Genomic DNA, 25,315 nt, shown 5'->3' with positions numbered 1-25,315 from the left:
TCCTTGGAGGAAACTTCTTTCCCTCTTAAGACAACAAAAATAGTAGTTGTCTTAAATAAATGGGTTTTAGCTATTGCTGATCAGTGCTTACACAGGGCCAAGGCCTTTTCTGCCCCTCACCCCACACCACCAGTGAGCAGGCTGGGGGTGCACAAGGAGTTGGGAGGGGAAACAGCGGGGACAGCTGTCCCCAACCGACCAAAGGCATATCACATACCATGTGAAGTCATGTTCAACATATAAAGCCGGGGGAAGAAGGAAGAAAAGGGGAGGTCTGGAGTTACAGAGTTTGTCTTCCCAAGGAACCGTTACGCATGATAGAGCCCTGCTCTCAGGAAATGGCTGAACACCTGCCTGCCGGTGGGAAGTGGTGAATGAATCCCTTATTTTGCTTTGCTTGTGCACACAGCTTTGCTTTACCTATTAAACTGCCTTTATCTCAACCCACAATCTTTCTCACATTTACCCTTCTGCTTCTCTCCCCCATCCCACGGGATGGGAATGAGTGAGCTGCTGCGTGAGGCTGAGCTGTCCCTGGGGTTCACCCGTACCTGTCCCTTCTGGCATCCAATGTGGGGCATGAGGGGTTTGAAATAACAGATCTGATCAGAGTATGCTAGACCAAATTTATAGCTGTTTAGCTACTAATTGGCAGGCTCCTGGGCTTGCCACGGGGCTGGCTGGCTTCACTGTAGATTAGTCTAGTGCTGGTTAGTGGCAGTTTTTCGCTCCTGCTGTTTCCCGTCCTCCTTATCACCCTGTTCTGCTCTGCCTGGGAACACACCGATAACAGCAATGAGCTGGCAGGTGGCCAGGGCGCTGCTGCTGTTCCTATGCTGCTGTACTGGACAGGCTGAAACTCAAAACTAGGGGACTGTAACTGTGGGTAAGCGCATGCTGGAGCCGGCACATTCAGAAGTGTATGTGGCCGTGGAGCAGTCCATGCCAGAGCAGGTACTCCCTGGAAGGGACCGCGGCCTATGGGTAAGGTCATGCTGGAGCAGGTACATCTGTGTCCCTAAGGGACAGTGGCCTGTGGACAAGCCCACACTGGAGCATATGTGCCCTGACTGTGGGCCTGTGGCTAAGCCCATGCTGGGACAAGAGGCAAGGGTAAGAGTTCACTGCAATGCTAAACCCTATGGCCTAGTCCAAAGGGACAAGGGATGAAGACTGTAATGTATATACTTTTAAACTGTTGTAACCCAGATTTTTTGTTGCATGTTACAGGAAGTATAGCAGGTACCATCTGAACCAACAGAGGGCAAGTCTCACAAGAGGATGTGAAAGTGCAACAGCGACCCAACCTGAGCTGACTTTGGTGCTCAGTAACAACATCAAACTCCTGTTCTAAATATTTACCGTAACAGATGGAGTAAACATGGACTAAATGGACTCAGTGGACATTTTGCAGACTTTAAAAGGGTGGCCCCTAGTCTAAGGGAATGATATCTGCATATATATCAAAGGATGGGAAAGGGGGGCTGGTTAATGAGGATCTATTGCAGGGGTCCTCAAACTACAGGCTGGATACACCCCCCCAGGGTCCTCAATCTGGCCCCCGGTATTTACAGAACCCCCCTGCCCCCCCCCCCGCCGGGGCTGGGGGGGAAACCAAGCAGCCGCAGATGACTGCCTGCCACTGCATCCGCGCGCCGGCCCCCTGGATAAAAAGTTTGAGACCCCTGGTCTATTGGATAGCGTGGGACCTGAGCATGACATAAATGGTATGGAATAAGGGGTGGGAATTATACTGGTTTTGGCTGGGATGAAGCTTCACAGATTTGTGACCAAAACATCATTGATAACACACCTATGTTTTAGCTATTGCTGAACAGTGCTTGCACAGCATCAAGGCCTTTTCTGCTTCTCACACTGCCCCACCAGCAAGCAGGCTGGGGACAGGCAAGGAGCTGGGAGGGGGACACAGCTGAGGCAGCTGACCCCAACTGACCAAAGGTATATCCTACACCTATGACATCCAGCTTGGCAATAAAAGCTGGGGAAAGAAGGAGGAAAGGCGGATATTTAGCATTAAGGCACCTGTGTTCCCAAGTAACTGTAACATGTGATGGAGCTCTGCTTTCCTGGAGATGGCTGAACACCTGCCGGCTGATGGGAAGCAGGAATGTATCCCTTATTTTGCTTTGCTTGCACACACAGCTTTTGTATTTATCTCAACCCATGAATTTTCTCACTCATGCCCTTCTGATTCTTTCCCTCATCCCAGTAGGAAGGAGGGAGAGAGCAGCTGTGTGAGGCTTAAACTACCCACCGGGGTTAATCCACAACAGAAGTCGATAGTAATCGGAACATCAGGCAATACTTTGTTATTTGGTGAAAGTGCAAGCTTCACATTAGAAAAAACAAAGTATGAAGAAGAGAGAGAAACTGAGATAACGAGGACTCTGACAGCTATTTCTAAAGGTGCTTCTACTCCCTATGGGTAAGAAGAAAACCATTGCTGTTGAGATTATTGTACTGGCCATTGAGCATGGCACAGTACAAACACACAGGAAGATGATACCGTTCTGTAAACGGCCAGGTTTCAACACCTTCAGTGATGACACAGCACAACATCATTCCACACATCGTTCCACAGAAACCAATCTCACCAATGAGCAAGTACAGCACTAGTACACTTGACTGAGACCCAAGGCACCATGAGAGGAACCAAAAGGAACCAAATTCCACAGCTTGTTTTGCAGAAGTAGGTATTGGTAATAGATGGCAGCACAGTCACTCTCCAGCTACTTCAAGGGGTTTCTTGGGTACTTATTTTTAAATGTCATTAATTCCCCCCACCCTTTTGAGTGTTAACATTATGGTGAATCATCACAGTTCCCTCTGGGCCTGGCTGTACACTGCTATTTTAGAACAATTTCACTAATATTTGCAGTCTGGTCAATCCTGCTAGGATTGAAGTCTCCAATGGCTTGAGGGAGAGGCTAGATGCACAGCTATATAGATAGAATTATAGGGGATTTGGTCTCAAATGTGGATGAAGCAATATTTGCTTTAACAGCCTTATTTCCAAAGTATTCTCTAACATAATTCTACAAACACCTTAATTTTTTAGTATCATACTTCTCCAGATTTCTGGAGATAGGATCTTCAAAGAAACATTTATATAGAGACAGTTTGCCGACACAGCCTTCAAATTTGTTTTATATTAATGATGCCAGGAAGCCTGAGGTAATTTCAAAAGTTTCTTTTTTGTTCAGGTTTTCTAATTTGAATGACTGATAAGACTTTTGTATGCCTCAGAACTAGCCCATTTGCTGGGATTCCAGTCCCAAGCTCTCAGTGGCCACAAACCTTTCTGCAGCTGACACATTCAAGGACAGAACAGTATCTTCCCAGTTTACATTCTAGTTTTTAGCACTTGCTACACTCTCCATCATTGGCTTTAGCTGCAGACTTGCTAAAATGTACCTTTTGATTAATTCATCTGCAGGGAACTTTCAAAATACACTCTGACAACTAACTATAATTACAACTACATTCATTATAATAGATTTGGTACATAGAACCCTTCCCTCCAAAACACAGTAAAATTTTACTTGTGGGTTCCCCCCCGCCCCCTCCCCCCAAAAAGTGATTCGGGGTAATCTGAGGAAAATCACATCAGCCATTCATGACTCATAAGAGATGGTTTGGGTTTTGTTCAGTTTACCACAGCTCAGCTCCATTTCACCCCTAAATAAATGATCACCTGAACACAATCACCACAAAACAATTAAACTTCTAACTAAAACTTTTGTACTGTAGGCTCAGACTGAAGGTGAACAACATAGTGGGGGGCCACTTTACACAAAGCAGTGAGCCACCAGAAAGGCTGAAAGAAGCAAAGAGAAGTTGTGCTTTCTATCCTGAAAGAGGAATGGAAATGAAAACAACGAGAAGATCATCTGTTGTAAAAACTGAGACAGGACATTAGGGATGGAAAGGTAGTCTATAGCCCATCAGAGACCCAGAGACAGGAAATGCCCACTGATTTTCTGCAAAACCACAGAAGCTTCATTTTAACACGCTGCTTCAAAGCCCTCTATTGAAGCTTTCACTTCAATCACAGCACCCTTGTTAGTCTGTTTTAATTTCTTCCCACTGGCCTCCTCAGCAGGGAGGTTCTGGTTAGAACAAGACATCATACTGAGCATTTATCAAAATTATTTCACCTTACTTCTACTCACTGGAACAATAAAAAAAAAAATTCTCATCATTCCCTTTACTGCAGCTATTTGAATCTGAAGTCAATGGGGAATGCTTGGGGTTTCTTTCCTGCCCGTTTTTCTCCTGAACCTTGCGATCCGTACTAATGAATTCTTGCAATTTTCAAAGCTGATTCAGAGATTCATGCTTTTCAAGAGCTGAAGACACCGGTAAATATCTTAACTGTAGCGTTCTCCTTATTTATGATGGCTTTTTTTGTGAATGTGACAAGTTTATGGAAAATTTTGAAGTGCAATCCTGGTGCCCAAATCCACAAATGGTGTGTCAGTCTGTTGCCTTCAGAGATACAACTGTACAAGTAAACATTCTGGCCTTAGTTTTCCAGTCCTAAGTTATACTGAAGATCGGAAAAAAGATCCTGGTGTGACGGCAAAGAGCAACAAAACTTCAGTTCAAAAAGATCCTGCTTGCTGTGGGAAGAGAAAGAGAGAAACTGAAAAGGGATAAGCTGTTGCTTTTATTGAGGTAAAAAACAGCATCAGGGGTAAGAGAGGAGGAAGGAAAAAGCTAATGTGAAGACTTCCAGGGAGCTCTTGCAAATTCAGTATTCATATTTTGCTGGGTCATGTAATAAACAAGAACTAATGAAAAGAAAGCTGCTTCCGTCTAGGCAAGTCCAATGAACTTTAATTTATCTAAATAAGCAACATTTCTTAATTGTGACCTGCTTTGGAAAAATAACAATTAATTGAAATTGTTATTTCAGCCATCACCAATGAGTTGGCATACTTGGACGCAAAATGTTAATGAAGGAAGATAAAGGCAATTGCATCAAATTTCAAGATATGAAAGTTCTGATGTGATGAGGATAATTTATGTGCCAATTATTTCCTTCAGGCTGAACCCTGAATCCCTTATTCATTCCTTTTGTATTAGAAATTCCCACTGAACTCAAATCTGATTCTCATGGCTGTGTCTAGATTTGCTTGAGAAAAGAGTTTCCAGGCCCAAACTTTTCATTATTAAAAAGAGCAGGAACTATTTAACCATCATGAACACTGTCATCAAGTTCTGACAGCAAATTTAATATTGGTCAAAGAGAAAGAGATCTCAGGTAAAACAGGGTGGGGATTCACAAACCTTCCCAAATTCAGGCAGGAAGATGCGAAGGTCACCCACCGCCCTTTCCTTGGGAAGCCAGGCGCCAGCCCCGTGACGCTGCACTCGTTAGCAGCCACAGCTAAATCCGAGAGAGACCACCAAATGGTCACAGCACAGCCTGACCTACAACTGATGGCTGCTTCACACACTACGCCAAGTCTGAAGAAGCCAGACTTCCCCCTTTTTACTCTTTCTGTCAGTGACTATTTCCTTCAACAGAAGCAGTGAGCAGACACCAAGGAAAGTACCATTATCAATCACAGCAGAATGACACCGCACAGCACGTGAGGACGTGTCTGCACCAGGCAACACGGCACCAGACAGGCGTCTCAGAGGTGTGACTGACTTCAGGCAATGAGTTCACAGTGTGGGGCAATAGCCCAGATTTGCAAAACACCACGCAGGGTGCCCAGGCTTACAAGCAAATGGCAAGTCAGGTACCTAATCTGCATAGGTGTTTAACGAAAGTCCCAAGAAGCGTCTACCTTTTTACATGATTTTACAGCTTTAAATGACTTGCTATTTGCATCCACAGTGCCTGTACTGATTTTGAACATGGTATTTAGGTGCTTTTCAGAATCTGACCTGCTCCAAGAAATTTGCAGTTACATACAGACCGGATCAAAACTATAGTTGTTTCCTTGAAATTCACCAAGGGTTGAATTTCCCTGAAATTTTCCTTACATGTGTATCTCAGTAGTGAGATCCAAGCACTCCTAGACTTGACTTCCCAATCCACCCTCCAACAAAGCAAAACGAGTGCTGGTTTTGTTTAAAGCCACTGTAGGGAAAGGTTTGAGCTCAGTGTCAACCCTAATACAACCATGGAAATTCAGTTTAGGCCCAGCTCTGCTGACAGTTCAAAACCACGCACTGGGATGTGTGAGCCACAAGTAATCCTGACTCTAGAGCATCCAGCAGGACTCCTCCTGTGTGTGCCGTCTCTCAGAAACATGTGCCTTTGCTACCGGCTGGGGAAACGAAAAACATTTAGAAATGCCCAACAATAAAACATTTAAATCCATCAATGTATAAAATGGAACAGTTAACCACTAAACAAATGTGGGGAGGGGAGTGGGGGAATATGAATTGTGTAAACACTGCAATCAAAGGAATAGAGAAATAAATATAGAAAAATATAGAAACTAATAATAGAGAAACTAAATCCTGTGTGAGGTTTATTATGTAGCCACCACGGAGAAAAAGTTAAGATCTCTGAGCCCTGCCAACGCAGCAAGCCAAGTATGGCTGGAGCCACGTACCGGGACTGACTGTAGGCACTCAATCATGGCTTTTTAATTTTTATGATCTTTGCTTCATGGAAACTCCCAGGGGAATTCCCTGCTGGACTACCTGCAACTTGAGTTCTGCCTCAGTAAAAACTGGAGGCTCAAATTATTCATGTGTAAACAGCTTCTCAAAATGTTTCCATTTAAACAAACTCTCTGAATAATTTACTCCACTTAAATGGTCAGTAAAAATAACTGTAACTTTCCTAATCTAGTTACAAAACAATGGCCAAAATACCACATAATTACTTAAAAAAACCAATTTTACCAAAGCTGAATTTTCCTTTAAACAATCTCCGGGCAAAGTCTGCAAAGCAATTAACTGGTAGATCGTATTCATAAATATGAAGCAAGCACTAAAAATGCTTTATTCAGAGTTTGTAAAGGCTTGCTTGAAGTATTTGTGTTTAATTATCACTGGTAATTTGAAGCCTGAGCCTTGAAAGTATCCAAGCTAAACACCTGTTTTTCAGTGACACTGAGGTGCTGCTTGTCAATTATATGTATCTTTAGAGTAATAAGCCATAAAGCATAAAAATGTAATTTTTAGTACTTTTCCATACATTGGTCCCAATAACTCTTAATATTAAGGGCTTACAATAGAACATGGCTGAGATCATACAGAAACAGTTTAGAAGAATTTAAATTAAATAACCACATTTTAAAGACATGTCCCCTGCAGCTAAAGAAGTTCAAAAAAACCATTCAAATAAGCAAATAACATTTTTTACATTTACAAATGAAACATCATATGAGTATTTATTGATTTTTTAAAAAATTCAAAAATACATTGTAACAGAACAGAATGTATACGTTCTTCAATGAAAGACAAAACTATGGTTATCATCCGGACCAGAATACAAATACATGCTAACAGTTTAAAAATCATTTTGGGTCATTCAGGAAACATGAAACAAGCTAGCTGTTTGCAAATGCAGTAGTTTTCTACTTGGTAAATATGCCTGAGAAAGTTAACCTGTAAAGAAATCTGCTTTTAAACTCTTAAAACACAAAGAGCTTTCTAGGCTGAAATGGTGAAGAGACCTGTGATATGCACCTGACAGGCCACCAAGCCATTTCCCACAGAGATTCTGTTTACTGCTGCACCTCAGCTCAGCCACCCAGCAGCGGCAGAGTTTCACATCAATACCAGGCTTATTCAAGCGAGGTGTTAAAAAGCATGCTAGGATGATGTAAAACCATCGATTACATACACAGTGGACAGGTGTTAATAATAGAGATTCTCTACCAAACCCCTTGGTTTGTATCAGAGCCAAGTAAAAAGTAGTAGTCTAGTGTACGGATAAAACGGACTATATGTTTTGGCTCAAGGTAAGACCCTTTAAAAACAAGTTCTACATAAGCATCTAGAATCAAAGCAAGAAAAAAAAAACAGGACAAACACAACTAATCATTTTACAGTAACCACATACTGGAGGCAAGTAAGAATCAAAACAGTAACATAAATTGTGCATCAGTTCTATGAAAATAAAGTGTTAGTAGTAGACACAAGCAGTCTGACAAGATGTGAAAGTGAGCAGTGAAAACTTCACAGACTGAATTTCTTTTCATCAGAATTCATCTATTTCTACTGCAGGCAGGTAACAAATGGAACTCAGGAAAACTGAATTCCTATTAGCAGCTTAACTCTACTACGGTGAGGCTTAGGCTTTTACCGTTTCTTGCATTAAGAGACATTCAAACTAATGAATCAAAAATGACATTTTAAAAATGAAGACCAAAAGAGAGCAGAATGTACATTGTAGACAGAAACAGCATTAGGTCAAATCCACAACTGGTGATATCTGATGTATGCAAATGTAATTTAACTATGCTGCTTATGCCAACAGAACATCTGACACTATTTCTCGAATTCCAGCAGCCTCTTTTAAATCACTTCCAACAACTGAATACTTTGTAAATTACATGGGCTTTGATGAAAAAAAGTCATTATCAGGCATGCAAAAATTCTAACAGAAACCTCCCATTTGTAGAATTTGGTTACATGATCAGATTACATGTGCTAGAATATACGAAACCAACTTTTCAAATGAAACAAATTCACAACTCTGAAAAGGAAAAAGAAAAAAGAAACCAAAAACCTATGACAGGAAAAAGCATTTCTACAGAGCTGGTCCTGTCCTCCGATGGTGCAACAGAGTAAAAAGAGCTACTACCCATATGCATGTGTAATTTTGCATGTAATGGTGATCAGGAAGAGGCTTCCTTTTCCCATCTTCCACACTGCAGAAATGACTGGATGTGCTACAGAGGCTGCCACTGTCCTATGAAATGTAGGGTATTTGCCATTGCTGGATACAGGTTACCAGTGCTGAAGGACTCATGTGCTGACCCAGCGTGGTTCATCGTAAACTCTCTAGCACTGACTGTGACGTCAAAAACATTCTACATTGCTCTGACACCAGGTCTGCTCCTAGGCTGCACCTTCTGATCAAAACATTGTTCTAAGGGTGCAACTAAGAGGTACAGGGTGGGAAGCAAAGTAACAGCTTTAACGACCCGGCCCAGAAGACAAACGCAAAGTTAAAGTCGTGCGTTAGTACCTTCTGGATCAGAGTCAAAGAGAGGAGCCAACACCAGAGCAATATGTAAAGCTTCTAATGGTAAGAGGTGAAGACTCTCAAAGAAGTGCAAGTAAAAAGCATAATTTAAGCCTGTAATTATTTAAGGAGAATAAACAAAGGAGAGAAGGATGGCCTGCAGTAAGGTGAATGGAAGGAAGGAACAAAAAAGAGAAGGAGGGACATGTATATTGGTGCAGGGTTGTATCTCCTGGACCCAGAAACTGCCTTGGACACCAGCTAATTTTACAAGATAAGTTACATGCATGCCCACATTCAAGAAGGCAAGAGTGAAACCTTGATGGCAATGCTATGATTCTGGCTGAAGAGCTTCATTTTCCCCCTCCCATACCTGAAAGCCTTGAATCCTTGCCAAATACTCCAGCTGTTTTGAAGGCTGCACTGTAGAACAGGGGGAAGCAGGAGATATTCCTTTTAGACCTATGGCTTCGGCAGTTGGGGACGTTCCATTCATGAGAAGTTCCCTGGCAATCGTAGCTGTGCTATTTGTTGTAGGAGATATGCTGAAGAAAGAGCTAGAAGTCTGGCTCATTTCTTTGGATGACAAATAGCTTACAGTGGTACCAGGGGCTGATTTGTTGCGGCTTGCTTCCATCTCTTGATAAACATCAGGAGAGAGATGGAGTATTCCCTTTGGTGCTGAAAATAAAAAAAAGATCATTCTCATTACTCTAGAATGTTTGACGTGTAGACAATTTTCATTAACATATTTTGCAGTGGAAAACAAAGTAAGGCTTTAGAAGCAGTATCTTTTTTCCACTGTAACTGCAAATGAAACTGTATATTTTATTTAGAAACGATGCAGATCTGAAGTGCTCCTCTTCTCCCACTCTTTCTAAGTGGGTACAAACCTGCACTGCAAAACTGTGGCTGGCACAGAATACAGAACACGAACAAATAAGTTTTGGAGATCCACACACCACGAGGAACAGCTGCTCCTTCAAAATAGTAGCACAATCGTTATTGCACAATCATTATTTCACTACAATCTTCTGACTCCTACCTGATAAAATAATTTAGGTGGTTATTTCACAAATAATTTAAACTAGCCCATGTCAGAACTGTCACCACCAGTAGTTCTTTTCTCTCCTACCTACAGCTGCTGTTTGTACCCTCCAGCCGCTCTATTGCTTGTGCGCCAGCACCAGCACGTCTAGGACAGTGCAGTGATGCTCACGAGAAGGAGATGCTGGAGGCAGAAGAAGGGCAGGACAGCTTCTTGCAGTAGCAGCACTGCCTCAAGTGATGGCTTATAATTACAGTGGCAGCCTGTGCTTAAATAACCTTAAATTGCCCTGCAGCCACATGGTTACTGTGCTAATGACTCTTATGTGACTGATTGCTCTTCAGTGGAATGGATTTATTTATCTATTTAGCTGCATATATGGCATTCTATAGTTTGCAAACAGCTACTTGCCTTGGACAACATTTATACTGAACAAGGAAAGCATGTACGTATCATCATTAATATCAATAGGAGTCAGGGTAAACATTAAAAATACGTAAATCTATTTATGTGAATTACTTGTAAATATTTCCACTGACATGTAAATTAGGGACAATTTGTCTACATTTCAAAATTTTTAATATATTTTTAGAAAACATCTTAATCCTAAACCTGCTTGGAAACAGAAATACATATTTGATCACTTTTGCTGATATTCCTGTGCATGGAAATGTGCAGAATTAAGTCTGAAGTTTGCTAGTTCTCATATACGATGAAGCATTTGTTGGAAACATGAGTACCTGGTTTGCCGATAGAAAAGGAAAACCTCTTTCTTATTATTCATAAATTGAAAAATGAGCTTGAAATGTGTAATTTCACATTAATAGCATACTTGAATCTTCTAGCATATATCTGAAAACAACATGGGTGAACCTGAGCCATATGGCATTCCATTCTAGGGATGATAAACCTGTTTGTTAACTGATTTAGTAATCCCAAGAGAAATCAAGAGTTCAATGCTTAATCCATTTGCAGTACATATTAAATTAATCTCAGAATGGAGAATAAATTAAAGAGGAGATGAAAATTAATTTCCAGTTACCTAGAAAGGATTCCTCTAATCCCAGTAGTGCAAGTACTATTTTAAATAAAACGACTACCACAAGAAGACTCAAAAAATATTACCAGTAATTAATACCCTCATTTCAACTACACGGTGAAAATTGAACTTCCTCACTGCTGACTCAGCAAACTGCTTACAGGTGAATCTTTTAATTGATTTACACTTTCAGCTTTTAAATTAATATTGCTTTCAGAAACCTTACACTATTCACAAAGATGTATCTGTTATTCATCTGATTCCTCTCCCCACCTACCTTCACGGGGCTGGGGAGCCTGGCTGCACCCTGAACTTTGACTTTAAAGGTGTTTTACCCAGTCTCACAATTGGTTCCAAAGCCAGTGGACCCTGAGTTGAACTCTAGAGCTAAGCACAAATGCAAGAAATGCTACCGGGAAAGATAGAGGATGGGGTCCCTATAATTTCTTTTTCTGCATTTGGGACAATTTAGAATATAACCTTATAGATAACAACAACTGTGTAAACACACAACATTATTTTATAGTGCATAATCACTGTATAGTAGAGTGATTTTATACCCTCCTTCTGAGGTTATAACCTCCAAGACTATCACTGCTCATATTTTTAAATAGTCTTATGTAAGAGGTAACATACATGAAAATTAAAATAGATAATACAGATATTGATAGCTGATGTTAGGTTACAAAGCCAAACAGCAACAATAATATTGAGTGGCAGGTGTTCACCACCTCCTAAGACCTGCCCACTGTAAAACTAATTTCCTACAAATATTTGAGATTCAGAAATGAAAACTGAACAAAAGATAAAACAGTATACTTGTTCAGAACTAATATGATAATAGCTCCCCCAAATCAATTTTATAAAAACAGAGTACAATGTTAACTTAAAAAAGGCTTAAAGAAGTTTAAAATCAAGTCCAGTGCTGCAGATGTCTGTTCCATTGATGTAATATTACTTAAAACAAACAGTTTACATGCTTTCTCAGCCATTTCACTGTTTTTACATGATCCACCCAAATATCTAACTGCTGTCTGGAACAATGGTTTGGAATACTTCCAGATTACTAAGCTTTCTAAATGTTAAAATAACTAATATGCAGCATATGATGAATAAAAAGATACTAGGCAGAGTATAGCAAATGCTCCTAAGTACTGACTTTAATGGTGATGTTAAATTAATAATAGTACTTTTACACTTATGCAACACCTTGCTGCTAAAGACTTCAAAGTGCTTTATAAGCAATAATTAATTTAAATCATACATTGCCTCTGAGAGGCAGATATTATATTACCATCATCGATTACCTCTGAAAACAAAGTAATGTAATATTCTAGACTTTACATTAATATAGTTCCAAGCTATTAATTTTTTATATTCAGGGCCTATGTTTCACGAAGCTTCTTACAAACTTGTGTTTAAAAGCCAATAAAACTTGCTGTCATTGAAAATTTCTATCAAGTATATATTAATTGTAATTCATGATCTATTTTTATTATATTATTGAGGATTTTTTAAATATCATTCCTCACTATTGTAGAAGAGTATATACTTAACTGTTTTGTTACACTAGTAAAGATGTTATCACAGGACAAGGAGTATGATATCAACAGAGCAATAAGTATAAGAACAAAAGAACTCTTCAAAAATACCTTAATTAGTCTTCAAACAAGCACTTTAATAGAAGACATGGGAGAAAGAAATACTATCCTCTAACAACTTCATGCATTTCAGAACATCTCTTGGTGAATATTTTCATATTTTTGTTAGTCTTTCATCTAAAACAAATTTCGAATTTTATGTCCACTAAATATTTATTCCATAATGACTTCACCATATTCCAAAGGTAGTATCGTAATTATTAGGAGTCACAGGATCTATAACACTACCATTTAGACCAACAACATTGTACCTTCTGCTGGACATTGACTTAGAGGTACATTCATGAAACATGTTAAAATAATTTCCATTTATATTACTTAAACCTGTGGGCAAATGTGCTACAGAAATATGCAGGCTAGCTATGCAATGTAATCAGTAACATTTGAAAAACATGTCTTATTCATCTTCAGCAGTAATTGCTAGCAGTCTCTTACAATCTTCTGAAATCTCCGAAAACTCTACACCAACGATGTCTCTTATTTAAGACTAAATTTCTCAAACTTCCATTGTCTACTTTCTCTCATGTACTACACAACTGCAAAAAAGTTTAGAATCCAAGGCAAATGTACAATTAAGATTCAAAAAGGCCCAATTATCCTTCACAAGCCTTCCCCTTGAAGCGTAATCTCAGTGCTTTGATTCCACTTCTTTTCATAGCAGCAGTAATAAAGGCAATCTCTGAAAGATCTGTTGGAGTAGTATTATTTTTATTCCTAACCCTTTCTCTGTACGGTCCCCTCAGCTGGGAAGACAGGAAGACCTTTCTACAGAAGGGTCCCCCACTGTCTGGACCTTCACAACTTCTGGAGTTCATGGAAAACAAAACTAGTCAGTGGAAGGACTTTCTGCATGGGGAATGGGGTGAGGAAGGAAACCAACTGACAATTTGACCAAATGAGCCTCAATGTAATAAAACTCTGCAAAATGGAATTTGCTAATACAGGGACAGTGACAAGTTCAAGTTACCCCACAGCAGTGGGCTACTAAGCTAAGAAAAATTCAGTGATGACAGTGTTGCTTCCACACTCACAGGCACTAGTGTCTACACCAGTACCGCTGGTGTCCCATTTTCAATCTTCTATTTCTGTCAAGAAGATCAGAAAACATGAAAAGCTGATTTTTCACCTACAGAATCAGGTTGTATTGTCAATCTGCATGCATGTGCTAATTTTCTCTTTTCTACTTGATCAACACTGTAGGGATACTCTTCCTCTGTCTTCACTCAATGACTTTTCCTGGTTTGAGATCACTCATTGACTTTTTGCATTTATGGACACTCAGTACACTTGGCCTAAACCACAACTTTATTCTTTCTTTGAGAACTACAGTTTTCTCCCTAGGCTCTCACCTGTCCCACAGGAAAGCTATACTTGTTGGTGTGTCAGAAGCAGCGTCAGCTGATGTATGACTTCCCCTGACACCGCTGAAGAGCACATGCAGTGTTGAAGCACTGAAGCACTGCTTTCCTGTCTTGTGTAACAATGCAAAGTAAACCATTGTATACTTATGTATATGACATGCTCATAAATTAAATTTAACACCCTGATGTTTGAAATAACCATCACGGGATGAAGAAAAGATCGTTCATAGAGATAATCAGTATTTTCAGAACGGAATAAAACACTTGATAAGTAACCATTGAAAAGCTTTCTTTCAGATTATGCTACCTGTATTCACATCGGATAGAGCCTTCTTATACTGTGCTGCTTAAAGTACACGGTAAAATCTTGCAGTAAGGCATTAATCAGGAAAAGTTAGACCCAGACCTAATCCTGACTTTCCTACCATGTGAGTTAAAATGGACAAAACCTTAAGAGGCATGGAGGACTTAGACCTGCAATAATTTCTCCACAGAACTGGCAGGTTCTCAACATGCCCTAGAATACAGCCCATTACAAATCCACCAGGAGCAAAAAAGAGAAACTATTTCAGTAACAACACTGAAAAATGTAAACATTATCATAAAAAGAAATTATCATTCTACACTCCACTCACTTAAAAAGCCTATTTATAAACTAGAATATTTTCAATTTTTGTTATTACCTCAGCAGGAAGGCAGAAAACGTCAGCCAAATAACTGAACAGGCGAACAGTATAGCCATTATGTTCTCCGCAACAGTCTACACACAATCTTGGCTTGAAATACCAAGATGCAATCATTACCTACTTAACACAGCTATCTGTGGTATTTCTAAGTTACCAGCTACTGCAATATTCAGACATGAAAAAATATTTTGTCATTACACAATATCCTTCAATCAAAAGATCTCGTCTACATGACCTTAAACAAACTGGTGTTATATAATGTCACTCATTAAAATACTAGTTTATTTAACCTTAAGATAACCACAACACTGAGGTAAATACTATTTAGTTCTTCATGAAGTCAGGTCCTGATACCCTTAATTTCACTGGAACATTTTCTGCACAGCTAAAAAGGAAATTGCAGTATCACAGGAGACTGAAGTTGTATATATTTCTGTAACATTTGGTGTTTAACTCATGTGAGTAAAGTCCTTTGAAATCTCCCACGGATTTACTCCTGCTTGGGAACATAAGATTTTAGTAAAAATAAAAGTGTTTGCAGTGGGGAATTTCTACAGGATATTCTAATGAAATATTCCAATAGACAGACGTAATGCCTACACCATTATTTTTACATGATAATTTCTCCATAATAAGTTTCCAACAATTTACTGGTGTACCAGATAATGTAACATTAGGATGAAGCAGGTTCTGAAAAGAATCAATCTACATGCAGAAGAAAGGACTGTATTCTTATTAGTAAAGAGGACCAGCGAATTTGGAGCAGAAGCAAATCAAGCTAGTGAGCTGGCAGATCAAGGTGCTTGCAAAAGCTTGAAGAAAGAGATTTTTGAGGGGCTAAAGCAATTAGGAGAGTGCCTAAGTGTAACTGGAGGTGACCTGTGCAGGCAAGACTATTCATTAACAGATTAAGAGGGAATGAGAATGGTGATGATGAAAACAAAGGCATGACCCACACATAGAAGAAATGAAAGAATGAGCAAGTCTACTGGACAAAGATAGAGAGGTTGCTGAAGCTACGAAGGTCAAGGGGAACATCAACAAGCACAGCATAAGTGAAGATGAAATCAGAGGAGGAGAAAGCGGTGGGGGAGTGGAAGTCATACGGATAATATGTTTGATGTAAAGGAAAGGGGATGGAGAAAAGAATTAAGTCTTCATTCTGACAGTAATAAAGCCTTAGTTCAAGTGATTCGATTCTTCAAGGGCATTATTATCCTGGACTAAGGGTGAGGTACATGGTGGGTTCCAGGTTGTGGGGAAGGGAGTAGGAGAAGGAGAAAAGTTTCCAGAAAACTGGATGTATTTAGAGAAACAAGTCTTGAGGTTAATTGTATGGTACATCTCCATTTGCCTGGCTGAGGACAGAAATCGAAATGCAGGTAATTTGCATAATTACATTATAAATATGAATTTGAGAGTTAACATCACAAAGAGCTCTGTGTTGCTTTTTCACATGCAGTTTTTTTCAAAGGAATAAACTACCAACCTTAAACAAATGTAACTCATATAGGGATTTTAGGGGACCAGGAAAAGCAAAAAGATAATTCCTCTGAAATTATCTCTATCCACAGGGCTGGCTAACTGATGTCATGATGGCTGTTCCCTCTTTATATATTTTATATATTAAGTGCTTAACAGTTAAGCAGTCAGAAAGCAGACCTGGAATCCTTCTCAGCCTGAGGATGTACAAATGACAAGCCTCACAGCCCACGTGTATGTTTCTTACATAAGCACAATCCATACCATTCAAGAACCAGGCAGCAGGTTGCTTGCAACACTTTTTTTTTTTTTAACTTGTATCTAATATTTGCAGAATATAATACCTGTAAAACCAGTCAGGGAACACCAGAACACATATTTGCACCTTCCTTCACAAATCAACAGATAGACATGATTCCTTTAGACCACTCCTTCTTTGTGGATTTCTTAGATTTTGACAGCATCTGGTTTTTTTTATTTTCTGTCTGCAAATCATAATTACACTAGATACACATCTCCAAAAGCCAGCTGTCATTATACAGACGACTCTGCACCCCATAAGTACTCTCCTTCTGGTGAAGAAGGAAATGAAATCTAAATCTTCCAACTTTCTGGGCATGTGTTTAAAATACTAGATACTTTAGAAATACACATTGTACCCTAAACTCAGAAAGAAAGCATCACACCTGAAGAAGTGAAACTTGCAGTACTTTAAGCACCTCACTGAGCAGTTCAAAAGTGGAAACATGGGGAAAGGCAGGACCAATTGCAGTTGTGGTCTTACACACCTGAAATGTGTCCAAATCCCACTCACCCACAAAAATGCTATTTTGGATCTTGCCACTAGTCTTCAAAACTGCAAAGAAAAAATAACCACGCTCCCTTCCCAGTTTTGTTAATATGAGGTGTTTTTTAGTATTAGGTGTTTTAGAAGTTTTTTTCAAATACTTCCAAAAAAAAAAAAAAAAAAAAGCAAGTTGTATTTATTTGGTATTATTCTGGATAAATTGTTACTCATTCTCAATGCTAGATGAAACTGAAAAATAACACATTATTAATAATGTCAAATACAGCAGAGATTTCCTAGCTTCAATAACTCAGGGAAGAAACAAAGCTGGACAAATCTCCCCTGCTTCTAAATTTAATATTCCTATGTCTTCATTTAGAAAGAAAATCTAGTTATCTCAGACCCTTGCTAGAAGAAGGGATGAATCCTTTTGTTGGTTTTGTGTTGAAAATTAGCACATCCATTCAGCAGCAACATAGGAGAGGTGTTATTTAAACATAACGGACTGCCATAAGCAACTCTACCCAAGGTTGTGAGACATACAGTGTAGACAAGTGGCTCAGCTGATGAAACTGCTCCCTTAAACACACAGTGATGGTATAATGTTCACCTGACAGTATGCTTGCTAAAAAACCCACAAAACAAACCAAACAAACAGGTGGAAAACTACTGTTCCGTGGCCTGTGCTTTCTCAAATAAGCGGTGTTGTCAACCCCTGTTACTGTGGTTTCTATTCAAAATGAGAAATAATTCAACAAATGTTTATGGATGTATCACTCTAACTCCTAGCAAGAGTGTATTATAATTGATGAAGCTTAGTACATTTGGAAGCAATTCGAAAGTGAAGTCCAATGAAACAGCAGCACTTAGTGAGCAAAATTGCATACAATCCACTGCAAATCACCTTTGAAATACATCCAAAAGAATTACATATTTCAGCAAAATATGACACACACAAATTCCCATTTAAAATGTCTGAAATACAATAGAAAAACTTTATTCCCAAACTGTAGGCTTCAGTTACTGTTCATGGAAATACAGGGGTATTAATTATCTACTGGAAGTCTTCCCCAAAATCCTCTGTTGAAAAATAAACATGTAGAAGAGTATAAAAAAACCTCTTCATGAAACTAGTAAGGGCCAGAACCATAAAGTTCACATAAGTTTTGTTTTCTCTGAAGTGAAGATGTATTAGTATGCAAAATTTCATAATGACATGATTTATTTTGCATCTGTTTTATCCCCAAAACCTGGAAAGAAACGTCTAAATGAAGTATTTGAATGTAACCATACAGTTAGGGCTTACAATAACACCATATATTTTCACATTTTTTATATTTCTTATATTCTTAATCTCTTATTGTTTAAGTAGATTTAAAAAATACTGAAATACATGTTATTTATGGAAAAATGTTCAGATTGCCTCATCACCCATTTAAGAAACTCTTCTGAATATCTACTTGCTTTTTTCTCATTGCTTTTTTCCTTTGACTGAGAACAATTGCATGAGATCAAGTATCTTTGTTCCTTAGGAGATCATCTGCTCCTGCTGCTCATTTACCATCTGAAATCATAATCATCTGTTGGTGACAATCTAATAATCTTCACAGTAACTAATTGTGATGTCACAAACAAATGATTATGATTTCAGGTGGTGAACAAACAGCAGGAGCAGATGTACTCTGAAGAACAAAGACTGCAAAGTTATGAACGAATCCCTAGTAATAAAATGTTAGGCAAGAAAAACAAAGAGCCTGTCCTTTACAGAGAGGTAGGATTGCTCTGAAAGTTTGGTTTTTTTACTATTAGTTTTTTAATACTTTACTTTGTGACTCCCAAAATTGCTTGAAATAGATGAAGGAAATTTATATTCTTGAAAATGGAGGGTGGGGAACATATAGAAACAGTTAGGGTAATTTTTTCCTTGTTAAAAATATAATCTATAAAAACACTGTCACTTTTTCCTTTTATTTTTATATATTTTTGTTCTTCATAACTCATCTACAGCTTCTCCTAGAACACATACTGTATGATGTTTATGATTACCCCATCCAGAAATATAAAACCAGAACATGTTCCCAAGAAAATGCACTTTGCATTAGGATTATTTGTTTGTTTCATGTTTTGTTTTTGTTGCTAACTACTTAAGTCAAATCCAGAGAAATAAATGAGTATTCTGTTGACAGTAAACATCTCCTATATGGGCTACAAATGCTTGTGGTCTGCGTACAGTATCTCAGTCTTTTCAAGAAGTATCAGGAAAAAAACACTCAACGTGTGAAAAATGCCTAAGATATCCCAAAGCAAGAATCCAACAGCTTCTTGTTTCATCTTTAAGACTGTGAAATGAAGAGGAAAGGTAAAGAAATAAACCTGTGGGAAGAAGCTTTGCCAGTGCAAACGTAACATGATAGAGAGGAACAGGAGAAGTTAATTTTCAAGTATATTTAACAGGGAACACTAAAAATGCATTAAGTGAGCATGTAGGAGGATAGGGACTGCAGGATATTTCTCAGCAAAAGCAAACTACATAGTAGGGGTACAAAGAAATCTGTTCTTCAACTGTACTAACAAATGTAACTGTTATGATTTTTGTTTTTGTTGTACTGAAGTATACAACTTCACTTTACTATTCCAGTTTTATTTCACACAGTTTCAGATTGAAATACAGTGCATTATGCACACAACAAAAGAGTACCTGCCTGCAAGAGGAAACTGGTGCACAACGTGCTGTCCTAGCAGGACACAATTGTTTTCCTGGAATAAAATTACTGGAAATCTGAGTAAGAGCTGCCAAATGGTAGATGTAGCAATCTCAGAGCATCAGATTTTCAAGACCACTGAAAGTTAGGTATTAGGGTAACAAAAAATGCAAACTGTACATTTATCTTATAAGCAAGGATACAGAAAGGAGGAAGTTGCTCCATTTGCCCTCTTTAAAAAACTTCCTACAGTAACGATAACACTGCAAGAGTAGACTCACCTACCAACAACTTGTTCTTAAATATAAACTAGCATATTCATACCTGAAGGGATGTGACATTTTTTATCTCAAACAGTGGAACTTGCTTGGAACTGCCTTGAAAAACCCCTGCACTTCACAAGTGCACGAGAAGTTATGCATGCAAGTGATTTCTTTTATTTAAAAGAAGACACTTCAAATTTCCTCTGTTCTCCTTAACTACAAAGCTCTGAAGTTACCTTGGACTCTGGGGCTTAGAAGAAGATCAATGGGTGTGCACAGGTAAAACTCTTCTTACTGATACTAGTTCTTCAGGATTTTTCATGCATTCCCTGTGTAGATAACTAACACATAATATTCTACCAGAAGCAGAGCAGGCAAAGTGCTCATAGGTAAACATATACTGGCAGACCACCCCCCTACTAAATATTAGCACAGTATTCCAACAAATAATCATATCTATGGAAAACTGGTGAGAAATATCATGTGATACTGTGTAGATGTTCTCCAAATGTGGCAATCTCCTAACCTCAGTCACATCCTAAAACCCAGGCCTGTTCACAGAGCTATTCAGTAGGAAGGTATTAACTGAACTTACTGGTTACCTAAATAACACACAAAAACATTCTGCACATTTCCTATACAGGAATCTGTGGTTCCTTCCTATACATTACAAACAAATGGTGTGATATTTATATGTTGAAAGATCCGCAGTATGGAAACTACTACAGTGGTTTTCTATATAAAAATATACTTTAATAGAGTGCCAATCAGTACAGCAGAGTCATAACTCTATCAGAAAGGCCATTTTAGTTTAGAAATACCAACAGAGGTTTCAATCAGAAATGCAAAAAGACCTGTCAGTAATTCATTCAGCCAGAGGTGATACCACATTAACACATTTAGAGAAGCAAAATTCATTTCTAGGTCTTCCATGCATCCTGGGTGAGACTGTAAGGTGAAGAAAGACTGGTCTGTCCTCTACACAACTGCAACATATTCATTCTCCTCTTATGCCTTTATCGCAGTTAAAGTCTAAGTTTTAAAGAAAATATCCTAGAAGAGAAAGGCCCTCTATGAGGTGAAGAGTTAAAAAAATCAGTAAAAAAATACATGCCTGTTGATAACATTTTGGGTTCAAACCTTTCCTATTTTGCAAAAGGATAGCACAGTCCCTCTGCAGTGAAAAATGACACACTCTAAGCAACTGATTATTACAAATGTGGCCTCTAGACTGGAACCCTTGAAAAGTGAGTTAGGGGATTAAGCACAGTGGTCTCTGAACAGCACTATCAGAAATAAATGCTCTGTGTTTATTGACATGATAGCTACATCTCCTTTGACATACAATTTACTTGGAGATCAGAAGAATGGAAATGAAGGCATCTAGAAATGTCTTTTGTGCTTAGAAAAGCATCCCAGAATTAAAACTTCTTTCTGTATTGTGGCCTGTGGTGGCTGCAAAAAGGTCTGTGAGCAGGTCAATCTGTGAAAAATAAGTTTTCTGGTCAGCACAGGTTTAAAATACAATTTTTGTTGATTTTGTCTCCTGTTGAGTGAGTTTGTCTTTGGTTCTCTTTCTAGATTTGGATTTACTTGCCAGATGAAGCCTGAGAAAGCAATTTTTTTTCTTGTTGGAGTAGTAGATGGTTGTGATGTCATCTACAAATATCTTTGCTACAAGACACTGCAAGGATAGGAGAGAAAAGCTAGAGGTCTTATTCTGCTGTCCCAAAGTCCAATACATTAACATTTGAAGATGTTAAGATCTGAAAACTTTTCACAGGCCATGCCCTTAGGTATTTTGACAATGCAAACGGCAATCTTCTAGAAGTATTGATGGGGATTGATAATAGGGCTGGAAGGAAGCAATTAGTTATAAAGGCACAAAGGTCTGTCCTGTTCATTACCTGTTGCAGTGAAACTGAAGTCAGTCTTCACCAACGAGGTCTCTCAGGCCTTTGTGTCTATAGACATAGCTCAAGGAAGAGAGAAGCTACCAGTGGTGGAACCTGATCAGAGTCAGGGACGTCTTGAGAAATGTGCAACACACACAGGTCCATTGGACCAAATGGGATGAAAATTAGCATGCTGAGTCAACTGGCTTAAGTAATCTTCAAAAAGCCATGGAAATCAGGACAGGTCTCCAATGCCTGGAGAAAGGCATCATCATCATCATAAAAAAAGGCAGGCTGGTCAGCCTTACCTTAAGCTCTGAGAAAATCATGCAGTGAGTCCTCTTAAAGCCATTTGTGAGTGCACAAAGGAGAAAAAAAAACCAGTGGGAACAATCAGCATGAATTTACCAAGGATATATTCAACTGCCTTTTATGATAAAATGACTGCATTTATGAATGAAGGGAGAGTAGCGGATGTAATTTACTTTGGCTTTAGCAAATATTTTGACATCATGTCAAGGCTTCCTGACAGCATCCTTGTATCCAAGCTGTGATGTTAGAGTCTAGGTAGATGAATTACTAGATGATGAAAATCTGTTTGGATAATCAGGCTTAGAGGACAGTGGTATGCTTTGGGGGACCTAATAGTAGCCTTCCAATACCTAAGAAGAGGTTGCCAAAAAGATGGAGCCAGGAACATTACTGAGGTATGTAGCAGAAGAACAGGAGTTGATACTTATAAACTTCTGACTGGTACGAAAGGAAAAAAAATCAATGTGAAGATAATTAAGCATTGGAACAGGCTGCCCAGAGAAGCTATGGAATCTCTGTCCTTGGAGAACTGGAAAAAAGACATATGCAAACTTGTCTGAAGTCTATACCAACCTTGTTTTGAGCAGGCAGTTTAGACAACCTTCTAAAATCCCTTACAACCTGAAGGATTCAATGATTCAGTGAGTAAATAAAAATCTCCTTGTTCCTGCACTCATTCAATACTTACACTCACACGCAGGACACTCAAGAGTTAATTCATCTAATTGCCAAAAAAACCTTAAAATATTTACAAAAACCATTTTAATTGTCTCAAATAATCCAAATCCTACAGAGACAAAGAAGAATAAATATAAATTTAGAAAGCAATACTTACTGTTACTTGTTGGCTCAGGAAACCCAACATTCTGGCCGTTCCAACTCTTGTTTTCTCCAAGCTGAAACAGGTAGAAAAAGGCAGATAAGTAAAGAGCAAACTACTCTTAAACAGAACATTCATGTTTATAAATTTAGTTGAAAGACTCTGAAAAGGATGACTTGGGATTGCCACATCTGCTCACAAAACTTTGCTAATACATCTTAACTTTTGTCTAAAATAGGTTATTTGAGGAATGTACCCTTCATAAATAAACATTAACAACTATTGCCTAACACTGAAATATAAATGTTCCCCCAAAGATTAGGCTCAACTCATACCAAATCAGACTTAAAATCAAATGTTTCAAGCAGCACTGAAACGTAGACAGACAACAGGGAAATTACATTCTAAAACAAGAAGATCCTAGTAGCTGCCTATGAAAGAATGCATAAACACTACAAAGTACTTTGGGTGTAATGTTAAAATATTTACTTGCTAGGAATCCATTTAGTTACTGAAGGGGAAGCAAGAAAAGATTGCAATTTTCCACTATTTTACTATAATTACTTTACTACTATATTTTACTGCTATTTTGAGGAAGCTAATTGTCTTCAAAATAATTCTACGTTTAACACCAGGTATTACTGTGACACAGAAAAGAGGAGCAATTAACACAGAAGTTCAAAATTAGGCCAGTCCTGAAGGCTACACAGCAAATAACATGGTAGTTTTCTAGATTTATGTGTAAATTTGGATAAACAAGTCCAAGCTTCCTCATGAACTAGGAGCTATTGACAACCAGCTCTACGAATGTGAAACAAATGATACTTTTTAGATTTCACTGGGATTTTCTATACAAACAGAAAACTTCAAAGCAAAGCAGTCTATATGCCATGACAAAGTCATATCCATTCGCTCTGGAAGATGGGGCTGACTGGAAAGCAGAAGAGTCACAAAGGAGGATCAGCCGGCTGAAACCTGCCTTTGCATGTCAGAGGCTGTACGAACACCGGTTAGATTACTATCATGTTGTAATGCAGACTATGAGATGATACGTTTTCCTTGGGAAAGAGGAGGAAAGAGCACACTATGCTAAGCAGCTCTTCCAGTGATTGTTTCCCTGCCTTTCCTCACCATGTACATCCCAATGTGCTTACAGCCTAGGCAACATGCAATCAAAACGGGAGACACTTAGTGGAAACAGAGGATAGGTATTAGACCTGACTCTAAAACTGGTCACCTACCTCCATGCACTTTAATTTCACACAACTCCTTTTAATCATACTGTGCAGTAGATAATATGTATACTGGAAAACATGGAAGTTCTTCAAATTAATAAGCAATATGAAATTTACAATAGGTCTGCGTTTACTGCTGTCTGTAACAGTGTGGTTTTGTCATGAATCCATGCTGTGCATCCATAACATGATAGGAAAATCAGTATGAGCATGCTGTTACAATACGAGAAGAACATTTCCAACTCTCTTCATTCCTCTCTTTTTACTGTTTAACTTGATCATGATGGGGAATTTAACAAGAATTTATCCATCAGTAAGTTATCCTTAATGCTGCTGTCTCACAGGAATGCGATCTACTCTGGTTTTCCTCTCTCTAAGACAATAAAAGTGGCAACAAGAAATGAAAAGATGGAAACATGAAAAAATGAAGACATACAACTCTCCGTTCTCATCCATAAAGCTAAAATTCTGATAGCTGCAAAAAGTCTCCCAGGACACTTTCAAATTGCTCTCCTCAGGGCTCTGCACAACCATTACTGATTTCTTCCAGGACTCGGATTACCTCAGAAAAGAGCAGAGCCTTTACTTTTTTACATTACCTGGATTACCTGTTTACCTGTGCTGCCATCAGCACCATGCATGGCTCTTGTAACACTCTTAGGTCTTCATTAAAACAATGAATACAGTCACATTTTATGCAGTGGAGTTAAGGAAAAAGCTCCCTTTTTCTAAAGGGAGGAGGAAGGGGATGAAAGGACTCGGGGCAGGGGAGGGGGGGGTGCAGGGGAAAGAGAAGTTGCCTTTTTTGAAAGCATAAAACCCAATATAAATGAAAATTGT

The 25,315-nt window shown here is 38.7% G+C and overlaps 1 protein-coding gene and 1 long non-coding RNA gene across 5 annotated transcripts in view; one reads left to right on the top strand and one right to left on the bottom strand.

Annotated features, from left to right (window-relative positions):
• Positions 1 to 25,315, bottom strand: part of STAU2 (staufen double-stranded RNA binding protein 2) — a 177,251-nt gene that overhangs the window by 72,686 nt on the left and 79,250 nt on the right. For all 4 annotated transcript variants that reach the window (XM_037381939.1, XM_037381938.1, XM_037381940.1 and 1 more), the window contains 2 exons: positions 23,256 to 23,316; positions 9,558 to 9,865 (listed from right to left, as the gene is read on the bottom strand). In XM_037381939.1, the coding sequence (XP_037237836.1) occupies positions 9,558 to 9,865; positions 23,256 to 23,316 (369 nt within the window). The remainder of the gene's footprint in view (positions 1 to 9,557; positions 9,866 to 23,255; positions 23,317 to 25,315) is intronic.
• LOC119145452 lies at positions 423 to 1,392 on the top strand. Its single transcript, XR_005103413.1, has 2 exons — positions 423 to 1,113; positions 1,231 to 1,392. It is a non-coding gene; the product is annotated as an uncharacterized LOC119145452 (long non-coding RNA).

Source organism: Falco rusticolus, chromosome 3 (assembly GCF_015220075.1).
Source record: "Falco rusticolus isolate bFalRus1 chromosome 3, bFalRus1.pri, whole genome shotgun sequence".
In the NCBI taxonomy this organism is placed as follows: domain Eukaryota; kingdom Metazoa; phylum Chordata; class Aves; order Falconiformes; family Falconidae; genus Falco; species Falco rusticolus.
This window is presented reverse-complemented; position numbering and strand designations above follow the sequence as displayed.